General features: G+C 61.2%; 1 protein-coding gene and 2 long non-coding RNA genes across 7 annotated transcripts in view; 1 reads left to right on the forward strand and 2 right to left on the reverse strand.

Annotated features, from left to right (window-relative positions):
• Window positions 1–7,949, reverse strand: part of Ccdc85c (coiled-coil domain containing 85C) — a 55,624-nt gene extending 47,675 nt beyond the window's left edge. The window contains exon 1 of one of the 4 annotated variants that reach the window (XM_021244461.2): window positions 7,014–7,949. In XM_021244461.2, the coding sequence (XP_021100120.1) occupies window positions 7,014–7,785 (772 nt within the window). In that variant the 5' untranslated portion in view covers window positions 7,786–7,949. The remainder of the gene's footprint in view (window positions 1–7,013) is intronic. The other 3 variants (XM_021244467.2, XM_021244453.2, XM_004836975.3) reach the window with 3 other exon arrangements.
• Window positions 5,114–7,007, reverse strand: LOC101709423 (uncharacterized). Of its 2 annotated transcripts, none has more exons than XR_015445149.1 (3): window positions 6,215–7,007; window positions 5,473–5,555; window positions 5,114–5,163 (listed from the first exon to the last, which is right to left on the reverse strand). It is a non-coding gene; the product is annotated as an uncharacterized LOC101709423 (long non-coding RNA). The 2 variants fall into 2 exon arrangements; XR_015445150.1 differs by having other exon boundaries at window positions 5,139–5,157.
• Window positions 7,950–8,126: 177 nt separating the features above from the next.
• LOC101709203 (uncharacterized) lies at window positions 8,127–11,034 on the forward strand. Its single transcript, XR_001182378.3, has 2 exons — window positions 8,127–8,283; window positions 9,798–11,034. It is a non-coding gene; the product is annotated as an uncharacterized LOC101709203 (long non-coding RNA).
• The last annotated feature ends 275 nt before the right edge of the window (window positions 11,035–11,309 follow it).

An 11,309-nucleotide genomic window follows, 5' to 3' on the forward strand; every position in this document is an offset into this window, starting at 1 on the left:
ACCAAGTGCCAGGAAAGAGACAAAGCTCAGGCTTAGGGGAACAGAGAGGATTCCCAGGAATATCAACAGCTGGCTCTAGGACCACAAATTGACCACGGGACGGCAGGGCGGTGGCCCTGACCTTCGGCTTGGTCTTCACAGGAGGTCGAGTCAGGGGCCCAGCACAGCCGGCACAGCCTCCTTCCTCACAGAGGGAGGCAAAGGGCGCAGGGCGAGGGGGGTCTGCACAACCAGCTCTGTGCCCCAGGCCTCCAGATGGGAGAGGCCTGCACTCCCAGTCATTCTCAGCCACAGCGGCGGTCCACGGGGACAGAGGTCAGACTGTGGAAAGGCTGTGATTCTCGGCAGGACCCTGTGACCCCTCCAAGCTGGAGGCGCCAGGTGAACCCCATGTGCCTCGACGGTGGGTGTCATCGCGGCCACAGCTGGCCTTGCTTTCACCTGCCCCCATTCAACACCCCAATTTCTGCCACCCCTCTCTGCCTCCCAGCACACCTGAGCCTGAAAGCCACCCAGGGCACTTCCGAGAGGGGAAGGGCCCGGCGGAGAAGCACACCAGGAGGCGGAGCAGCCAGGCAGCACACGCTGCAGGTCGGAAGACAGGAGCGTTGTCACGCCATCCCTGCCTCGAGCGACAGGCGCGCACTCCTCACTGCTCCGGGCCTGATTCTCCACAGACACGGGAGGCCCTGGGGCCCACTGCTGTTCAGGTGAGTGGGATAAGACAGCAGCACACATTTGCTTCCACCCAAAGGACACATGTGGGCCTGGCATCATGGTGCACACCTGTAATCCCAGCCCTGCAGAGGCTGAGGCAGGAGAATTAACATGAGTTTGAGGCCAGGCTGGGTTATACACCAAGACCCTGTTTCAAAAGCCAAAAAGAGAGCTGGGGATTTAGCTCAGTGGTGCCGACACCTGCCTGGCAAGTGCAAGGTCCTGAGTTTGATCCCCGGCAGCGAGAAAAAAAAAAAAAGCCAAAAAGAGAGAGATTTTTGGAACTTGCCCCTCAGTGCCTCAAGGCTGGAAATGGAAAGAACCAGAGCCTCAAGAATTAGGGACAGGGCCGGGGATTTAGCTCAGTGGTTCCACCGCCCGCCTCGCAAGCGCAAGGTCCCAAGTTCAATCGCCGGTACCAAAAAAAAAAAAGGAATGAGGGACAGAGGGCCACAGGCCAGGTGGGACAGGGACGGCTTCTGCACTCTTTGGCCAACTCTAGGGCCGGTCGCCTCCCCTGCCGGGGTTCTTGGTGCCCAAGGATTCGGGGTTTCCGGCTCTCCCAGGGCTGGCATTTCCTCCATCCAAGATACCATCAGTCCTGGAAGTTGTGTCCACTCTAGAGAGCATTTCCGGAAGGAGGGAGGGAGGGGACCCAAGGCAAACACTCAGGGTAATCACAGTGCCAAGGAAAAGGAAACCCCCCATGCCTCACCTTCGAAGTGAGCAAAGAGCAGAGAGCCCAGCGGTGGGAATGGGGAAAGAGCGTGAGGAAGAAGACCCCAGCGCCTCCCGAGGCCAAGGCTGACAGGATGCTCATGGGCCACACACATCACGCTTGTTTAAACAGCACCCAGGGGCGGGTCCCAGACACCTCCAGGTGAAGCAACAGAACCCTGAGCTTTCTGCCCAGCTCCCGGGGAAGCATGGCAGTGACTCCTTAGGACAGCATCTATCTGTGGGTGACCCTGCTGCAGCCCTGCCCAGAGCCCTAGGGACAGCAGCAGGAAACTGTGACAGCAGCCAGTTCCTTTGTCCAAGTTCCAAGCCTTCAGGGAAGCCACTGGGGCCTGCTTGCCTTCATGCACCAGAGTGGCAGGGCTTAGCCACCTCCTGGTCTGAAAGCCCCGCTGGTCCCTGCACTGATTGGACAGCTGCATGGGACCAAGCTGGAGCTGGGGATGCAGATGGCGGGACAGCCAGCTTCCCCTGCATCCCCTCAGTAGCGGGGACAGCCTGGCCCCCGAGGTCAGAGGCCCAAGGAAGTGGACAGGCTGAGGACAGGCCTTGGGGGCAAATCCACCAGGTTTGAGAACCTTCAGAGAAGCTTCATTTCTGTGGTCACCGTCACACCCACAGCCACCCTTGGAGGCCCCGAGCTCCCTCCCCGATGCCCAGCCCAGCCTTCACCATGACGGTCACCAGACAGATGCTCCCTGGCTGCTGCTCCCCAAGCCAGGGACAGGAGTCGCCAATCGGGAGGCTCTCAGAACTTAACGTTTCCCTTCCTGCCTGCAGGACGAGTCCTCTCCCCACCTGAGATAGAATCCCAGCTGCCCTGAGCACCCAGCCCTGCCCTTCACCTCCACCAGCACAGCCAAAGCCTCCCAGAGCTGCCTGGGGGCCACTGCCCACCCACAGCAGACAAAGGCTCCAAGCAGGTACCTGCACACCTCCCCTAATGGAGGGAGCCCTGGCTCCAGAGGCCGCATGGTCTACCTGGGCCATGCTCCTGTGTGGGTGAGGAAGTTTGAATCACTGGAACTTCAGGCTCCATCCATCCTGAGGGCTGCACACAGCACCAACCCCACCAAGGGTTATTTCTCCACACCCATCCTGAGTGCATCTTTTTGGGTGTTTTGTTTTGCTGCTGCTGCTGCTACAGGGTCTCACTCTGTAGCCCAGGACGGTCTTGTACTCTATGCCGAGCTCCTGAGCGCAACTTGTAGGCCCTAGGTGTTTGGCACCATGGTCCAGACTCACATCGAGGCCTTGCCATTCTGCTCATTCCTGCCGGAAATGCCATCTTCCTTCCGTTCAACTAGACAAGGATGCCTTGGCTCCGCTGGACTCAAAGGCCCCGCTAACAAGCCTGTGTTGGAAGTTCCCCATCTGCACCCACAGAGGCAAATCAGTGGGAATCCAGGAAACAATGGCAAGTCCAGGCCCCCATTCCTGAAGGCTCAGTTCTGGGAGCAGCTGTGATTCATAGAATACAGATGAGCAAGTGAGCTTAGATGTTCAGCAAGCTGTCAAGGTCACAGAGCAGTAGCAAGGCCAAGATCCACCCAGGGCTCTCCGACCCCAGAGCCAGAGCCCCAGCCAGTGGCCTGCACAGCTCTGTACTGGCCCAGCGCTGTGTTCCAGCCAGGATGGGTGGACTGGTGCCTGGGAACACGGGATAAATACTCCCTCGGCCCCCGCCCAAAGGTGCCATTCTCCCACTCCGCGGATGAGAAAACAGAGCCTCCAGCCCCACACCAGAGGTTTGGGAATTTGCCTAAGGCTTTCAGTTCCCTGACAAGCAAGATGCACAAACCACACAGGTGGAAAACAGATTCTGGGCAGTATCTGATTTCCTTGTGCATGGAGCTGGTCTAGGGACAATATTTCAAGTCTGTGTCACAGGAGGTCAGAGGCCGGCATGGCCAAGGGCCCAGACCAAGGAGTGGGAACAATTCTTGCACAGAAGGTGGCTGCAGGTGAGGGGTGGCAGAGTGGGAACAGTGCCGGGTCTGCTTTCCGGGGAGAGAAGCCACACCTTGGAGGCACAGGGCATCTGGCTCCGACTGCTGACACAGGGGACTCCAGACTCAACCCAGGTCCCCAAAGCAAGATGCTGCACCGTCCCAAGCCTCAGTTTCCCCACTCTGGAGGTCTCCCTGCTGGGACGGGTTGGATGCTCTGAACCACTGGGAAGGTCTTTCTAGCAGCGAAGGTGAGTGCTGGGCGGGCCGCCCTGGGGAACTCCTCAGTGCCACCCCAGGGACCGGAGCTCCAAGGCCACCGACGGTTCCCAGGTCTGGTGGAGGAAGAGGGGGAAGCTTACGTAACCTGTCCCATTATCTCCTCCGACCTTTGCTCTGGCCTGCAGGGCTTAGGAAAGGCGGCCACCTCACTGGCTGAGCGGGAAGCCGCACAGAAAAGACCTATTCAAGGGCCTGCGCTCTGTCTTTTTTTTTAAAGGCCCAGACCACCACCCCTACCACCCCCACCCTGCTCCACCCTCCCTTTTAAACCAACAAAAAACTCCCAGGGAGAACAAACGAGGCCTATTTTGAGAAGCACAAATTTTTACTCCAAACTTTAAAAAGTAAATGGTGACTATTCACAGGCTTGCAGGGAGACGCTTGTTTCTCTGCGTGAGCCACAGGGGAGCGGAGGAGGGGGACACACCCAGGGACCAGGGGGGTGTGGTGGGGGAGGGGCGGGCAGAGAAGGCGCTGAAAGTTCTTTTGTTTGAAAATCACGTCAGTTCCGGGGGGAAACCTGAATTTGCAACGTCTGAGCTGTCTCAGTGTGCAGCACTGGATTGCAGCAATGAGCACCCGGGCCAGACCTCCGGCCCAAGAGCCCAGGAGACCCGATTTGCATAGGCATTCACAGGCGCGCCAGGCCTGACCTCCAGAGGACCGCCTGGAATACAGATGGCCGCCTCCAACCGCGGCCGCTCGAAGGTAGAGTCCAGGAGAGAGCAGCAGGGCCACCGTGCCCGCTCAGCAGCAGGTGCGGCTGCACACACGCGGAGCTCTCAGATGCACACTCAGGCAAGCTGTCCAGCAGCAACCAGGGTTCTGCAGAGCAGCAGAAGTGGGTCTGGCAAGCCCAGGAGGTGTGGGCAAGTGCAGCTCAGCGACTCTGTGTGAGCAGGGGGCTCCGAGTTCCGCCCCACCGTACAGAAGAGGGGCAGAGAGAGGCTCCGCAAAGCTAATGCACTTGCCAAGACCCTCGAAGGTGCCAAGATTCAAACTCAGGGCAGCCTGACTCTGGGGTTATCAACCATCTGTGTGCTAAGGAATTGACACTTCGCAGCCAGGAGGGGAGGGCAACCGGAGTCAGGAATCCAGAAGAGGGAGTCATCACTGTCTGCCAATTAACAGTGAAGGTGGAATTCTAACAGGCCGGGGATGCAAGGTCGTGGCCGGAGTGCAGATGGACTGGTGTATCCCCTCCCAGGATACGCATGTCCCACCTTGGCTGCCTTCCCAGGCAAGGCCTGGAGCCCCTCTGAGCCTCTACTTTCCTGTCTGTAAAATGGGCATAACACCACCTCCCCAGAGTTCCCATGAGGACAAACTGAGAGCATACTGAGGCATCAGCCACTCCGGGCCAGCTTAAAGCCCCAGGACCCAGTATTGAAAAGCCTGGTTTCTAAGAGAAGGGCCTTGCTTTGTGTTCAGGCATTCTGCTGATGTTGGTGGGAGAACGTCTCAAGGCCACCTGTGACTTGGAAGAGACAAAACAAAACAATAACGGTCCTACCAGTAACTGCAATGTGTAAAAATAACAACCCCCCCCACAGGCTTTTCACACCCTCCCCCCAAAGAAAGAGCTTCGCTGCTACAAAATTTCCAACAGTCCAAGTGGACTTGGGACTTGCAGGGTTCTGCAGAAAACCCAATACCTCCATCCTACCCACCGCCCCATGGGTGGAAAAGCCCAGGCCTTGCCCAGTCTCCTCCTGCATTATTCACTGCTACAACTGAAACTCAGAGCCAGCCCCAGCCCTTCAGCCTTGCACAACCCAAGACAGACCTTCCCTGCAAACAGGCCCGGACACTCGGCACTCCCTGTGTCCTGCAGAGAATCACTCTCGCCAAGTATCGTTGATGACGCAGCTGAAAACCAGAAACATTTCATTTCCCAGCCACAGGACTGCAGCAATCCCCTCCTCTGCATTGTACTTGGGGAAACTGAGGCCCAGAAAATGGACCCTTCCAAAGCCCCCAGGAAGGTGGGGTGTCATAGACAGCCAGGGTACACCTCCAACAAACTAAGCCACCTGGCTTTGAGCTCCCGGGGCCTGCCAAAAGGTGTCTGTGGTGGGAGACAGGGTGCAGGCAGAGTTGCAGAAAGAAACCTGAGTTGTAGCCATAGATTGCTAATCAGTAACAAAATATCCCTCCAAACCTAGTCCCGCCCTGAACTCACACAGCCGGGGGAGGATAAATAAGGGACAAACTGAAGCACTGCCGCCGCCCCCCCCCCCCAGTATGCCCACAGAGGCCCCTTGCCACCAAGCCAAAGAGAAGGTAGCTCTCCAGGGCTGGGGCTGTCACTGGGGGAAGAGCAGTCATTTAAGACCTAGATACATTGTCTCTGAATCGGAAGTTGTTCTAAGCAGAACCAGAAAGGTGAGGCAGGGAGTCGGGGAGGTAGCAACCAGCACTGGGAACCAAGCCTCCAACAGGTAGAGAGGAAGAAAGCACGAAGTGGAGCCACTGGTCAGAGGGCAGGAGATCGGAGATCGGGGATAGGCTGCCGGGCTCCCACAGACCTCATCTGGTGTCATCCTCTCCTTGCACAAATGCCAACAGACACTCAGGTGGGCGTGGAAGACAATGCTGAGCCTTCCTGAAGCCAAAAGTTCTCCCGCTCACACGCTGGGCAGACGACCGCTTCCTGTTCTGCCACCAGCAATTAACAAACCCTTACACAGGTGTTATCTCCACATCATACCCATGATCTGGGGATCATCGGTTCCAATGCATAAATAAAGAAACTGAGGCACACAGAGGAGAAAAGCCTTGAATCCATTCCAACCACATTATCCCTTGGGGAAAATCTGACACCCTCGGTTGAAAAATGTCCCCGATCTGAAGTGCAGAACCAGGAGGCCGGCTCTCTGCTCCTGCCCACCGTGACAAGGAGGAGGAAGCAGAGAGGGAATTCCACTCACAGCACACACGTGGACACCACTTGGGCTGGAGGGGCGGGCGCCTGTTGCTCCAAGGAAGGGACATTCAGTTGCTCCCAAGGGTTTTTTCCCTCGCCCCGTAAGAACTTCCCGCTGCGGGGCGAGTATTCCCGCTGGGCTGAGGCGCCCCCGACCAGCCCAACAGGGCCAGCCGCCAACACCGGCAACTCCGCCGCGACAAACTTTTCTGGAACTGCGCCCGGCTGCGGGTTCTCAGCTGGACAGGGACACGCGCCACCCCGAGACAGGACCCAATGCCCAGGCGGCTGGACACGGGATCCTCCTGCCCGGCGCGCAGGATCCCCCTGAAGATGAGGGCTGGCGCCTCCCACCACCCCCAGGCCCCGCGTGGACCCCGGTGGGGCAAGGGGGTCCTTACCGTGCAGGCCGTTGGGGATGCTGCGGTGGTGCGGCGGCGCCGACAGGTCGTCCAGGGACCGGTGGGTGGCTCCCGCCTTGCCGTCCGGGGCCTTGTGCGGCCCGGGGGGCAGCAGCGCGGGGGGCACGTGGTGGTGGTGGTCGGGGCTGCCGCCGCTGCCCGCGCTCGAGGTGCTGCTGCCGTCGCCCACGTCGCGGGCCCCGGAGCCCCCGGCCGCCGCCAGCGGCCCGCTCAAACTGGCCTGGCTGTCGATGGAGCTTCGGGAGCCCGCGCCGCCGCCGCCCGCACCCCCCGTCGCCGCCAGCGCCGCGCGCTCCTCGTCCAGCAGCAGCACCAGCTCCTTCAGCTCCAGGTTCTCGCGCAGCAGGGCCTCCTGGCGCGCCTCAAGCTCCCGCAGCTTCTGCTGCGAGCGGGCCACCTCGTGCCACACGGCGCCGGCCGCGTGGCGCCCAAAGCGCTGCCACTCGCGCGCCAGCTTGCGCCCCTTCTGCCGGTCGTCGTCGAGGAAGCAGCAGAGCTCGCGCAGCTCCTGGTTGTCGTCCTGCAGCCGCTGGTTCACGTCCTTGAGGCCGCGGATCTCCAGGAGGTGCTGCTGCAGTCGCCGGTTCACGTCGCGCATCAGGCCGCCGTGCTCCAGCATGAGGCCCACCTTCTCGCCCTCAGCGCGCCGCAGCCGCCGCGCCAGCTCCTCCTTGCTCCAGCGCAGCAGCTCCTCGTCCGGCACCTGGCTCAGCTCCTCCGCCGCCGCCGCCGTGGCCGGGGGCTTCGCCATGGCGCGGCCGTCACCGCGGCATCGCCCTCGCGCTCCCCTCCGGGGCTCCGCGGCTGGGCCGGTGAGCGCGGCCGCCGTGCACCCGGGGCTCCCTCCGCGATCGGGCGAGGCAGGCGCAGGCCGCCCCCGGCCCCGCTCCCGGAGCCCCGGCCGCCCCGCCCACCCCGGGCGGAGAGGGGCGGGGAGCGCGGCCGGCCCCGCCCCCGGCGGGAGGGCGCGCGGAGGCGGAGGCGGAGGCACCGGGGCTCCCCCGCGCGGTGCGCCCGCCCGCCCGCCGGGGCCCGACCACTGGTGCGCTCCAGCCGCGGTCCCGCCCCCCCACGCGTGCTATTGGGCGGCTCTGGGGGGTGTGCGGAAGGGGCGGGGTAGAGCGGGGGCGCAGCGCGATGGTTCTGTCTGCGGGCCAGGCCCCAACCCCCTCGCGGCGGTTCGAGTTTCTGAGCCCGAAGGACGCGGCCTCGGCCAATCCCAGGGCTCCAGGGCGCGTTTAAAATGCAGGTAGGGCTGTGGGGGGCGGGGGTGGCAAGGTAGGGCTGGGCTCTCCTTAAAGGCGACGTGGGCCTGGGTAGGAGCCCCTCCCGACCCTGTCTCCCTCCCCCCTCTTTTCGCTGCTAATAAACAAACGCCCCAGGTCTGCGCGACGGCTCCGGCTCCCTTCTGGGGACACCAGAGTTCGGCGCAGTCAGAGACGCGACGAACAATAGGGCTCGGACGCGGGGTCGGGCTGGGCGCTCTTTGTCCCTCTCCCCGCCGCCAGACCCCTCCGCCCCTCTCCACCGGAGTCCCCGCCCGGGCGCGGCCACGCTGCGCTTCCCCTCCTGGTCCGGGACTGCACATCCGGCTCCCGCGCCGGGAGCCCGGCCTGGCGAGCCGGGCTGGAGCGAGCTCGATGGGGCGCGGGCGCTGGGGACCTGCCCCTTGCCCGGCGCGGGCACAGAGCTCCGCTGCACCGCCACATCCCCGGGATCGGAGGAGAATCAGATCCGCGGGGCGCAAACCCCTAGGTCCCGGGCGCCCGAGCTCCCCACACACACTGGCAGCCGTGGTGGGCACCGGGTCCCCCCCACGGCCAGTAAGTGTCGTTAGCCTGGCGTCCCCAAAGCGCATTCGCGCGTGTGCCGCGAGCTGGCCGAGGAGCGCAAGCCAAGGAAAACCCGCGCGCGCGACTGCGAGCTGCCCACGGCCCGAAGCGCGCGCCCGAGCCCGCGCCCGCGCGGCCGCTGATATCCCCCGCTGGCAATTGCTCGACCCTTCTTCGAACAACGGCGTGCCTGGCGCCTGCTCCAGCCTGGGGCCGAAGCGGACACGACCCGGCAAGAGGCCACTGGCCTCTGGGGGGTACTTAGCGTTCTGGAAGGAGGAGGGGAGGAGATAAATAAACAAACTAGACAATCTTGAGACCGGCCTAAGTGCTGTGCAGGGAATTGAGACAGGCCGCTGTCACAGAAAGTGATGGTCAGCTGCCTTGAGTCTCTGGTTAGGGTGGGACTCGGAGCAGGGACCTTAGATGTGAGCCCCGAGTACAAAGGTAAGGGGGAAGGGCATTCCTGTAGAGGAGCAGCTAGAGGCCCTAGCTTGGCCACTGGGAGGAAGGCCAGCCGCCTGCGCGAGTCAGATGCTGGGTTAGCAGGGAAGCAGCATGACCTGGCTCCCCTTTCACCCAAATGTGGATTAAGGCTGGGGGCCCACGAAGAGGTCCTGATTCAGTGTCTCATGCCCTGCTCCTGGAGGGCACTCGGGAGAGGGTGGTGGATGCAAATAGGAGTCGCTCCTTGGAGGCACACGGAGGCTGCCCAGGGAGCCCCTCTCCCCTCAGCCACAGCCCCAGGTGATGCCTGTGGCCTGCATCTCTGTCCTCCGGATGAAGGCTCCTCCAGACAAGGTCTGTTCACCCCATCTACAGACTGCAGACCAAGAGACCCCCCGGGCTTGCTAATATCCCCTGGTACTGCCAAGATGAGATATTAGTGCTGGGGTTACCAGGGGCTGAAGGAGGATCCTGCTCCCCCCAGCTGGACAGATGTGCAGACGAGAGGCCCAGCGCTGACCTGGATCCTGAAGCAAGAGGGACATCCCAGATGGGGTCCTCCCTGAGGGTGCCCGGACCTCAGGTCCCACCAGAGGTACTTCGATCCCCAGGACACTCGTGGTCAGGCACAACCTAGATCTCGGATGTCAGGTGGCACTGCTTTTTCAACCCCTTGGTCATGAGGAGCTGTACTCTGGCATGGAAATGGTAAAACCAAATGATGGAGCACCAACACAGTGATTCTCAAGATGCCCAGGAAAGTGTCTGTGGGTCTTAACCACCCCAAATCTCCTGGGATGTGTGGGTCTGTTTAGAGAGGTAGCTGGGGCTAAGAACCAGTACGCAATCCACAGCAGCTGGAATGCGCCGCAGTGTGGGATCGCACCAGGGAGGCAGCCTCACAACCCCACTGAGCAGGCAGATGGCCCTGCCACAGCGGGGGACGGGCCTCTCTCATCCTCTCTGGCCTCGCCCTGAGCTCAGACCCCTGACTCGGCTCCAGTTGGTATTTACCCAGGGAATGTTTGGCCCCTCCATGCAATGCATGACCAAGTCTGAGTCCCTCACTTCCAAGTTGAGGAAACTGAGGCCCAGAAACAAATGCTTGCCCATGGTCACTTTCCTTTATCGCTCTACCAAACAGAGAGCGTGACAGGGTAACATGTAACACATGGCGGGCAGCGGGTACCACAGCACGCACACACAGGACTCATCATGGTGGGAACTTGTGGGGCTCCGAGGGTGGTGGCCTGAGGGACACACATCCTGAAGGCTGAGCGGTTGTTGGGCAGATGGCGGAGGAGGAGACAGCACGAGGAAGGCCAGGGCTGAGCAATGGTGAATTCATGAGAAGCACAGGTAGGTGCTTGGGCTTGAAGAGTCAGGAAGGGGCCAGGCTGTGGGGCTGGGTGGAGGATGCTTCCTGACTTTGGTAGCATGGTCCCTTCCGTAGGAGTCTGAGAGGTAACCACAGCAACCACAATGATGACCAACCCCGTCCCACTCTGCACCTGGATTCTAAAGCAGCCCTCACTGCAGTGCCGTAGCAACCCCACGAGGAGGGGCCACCCGCCCTTCTGGATCGGACATGGGTTCCTATTGGTCTCCACAAAGCCCAAATCAATAAGTGTGGGTACAGGTACTTGTGGATGCCCAAGGACTCTGGTTTGGCCGGAGGAGAGTTTTGTGAAAAAATAAATAAAGCACCGTGTCGACTGCTCGCTTCCTGGGACTTGATTAGTTGGTCTCGGTACGCCTCCTCTCCCAAAGCGTCCCCATCCTCTGCACCAGGACAGTAGGGTGTTTGCACCCACTTCCCAGAGGCCGACACAGAGGCCCAGCGAGACAAGGGCCACCCAGAAAACCCGGGGACTGGCAGACTGGGCTGGCCCTTCCTTTGAGGGTCTGTGGAATCCCTAGGGCAGAGTTCAGTAATCAGATGTCCTCGCTCCTGCATTTGCAGGTGGGGATGCTGTGTTGAAGCTGGGACCAGCGG

Source organism: Heterocephalus glaber, unplaced genomic scaffold (genome assembly GCF_053883595.1).
Source record: "Heterocephalus glaber isolate CG9 unplaced genomic scaffold, H.glaber_assembly_v1.0 deba00001608, whole genome shotgun sequence".
Lineage (NCBI taxonomy): Eukaryota > Metazoa > Chordata > Mammalia > Rodentia > Bathyergidae > Heterocephalus > Heterocephalus glaber.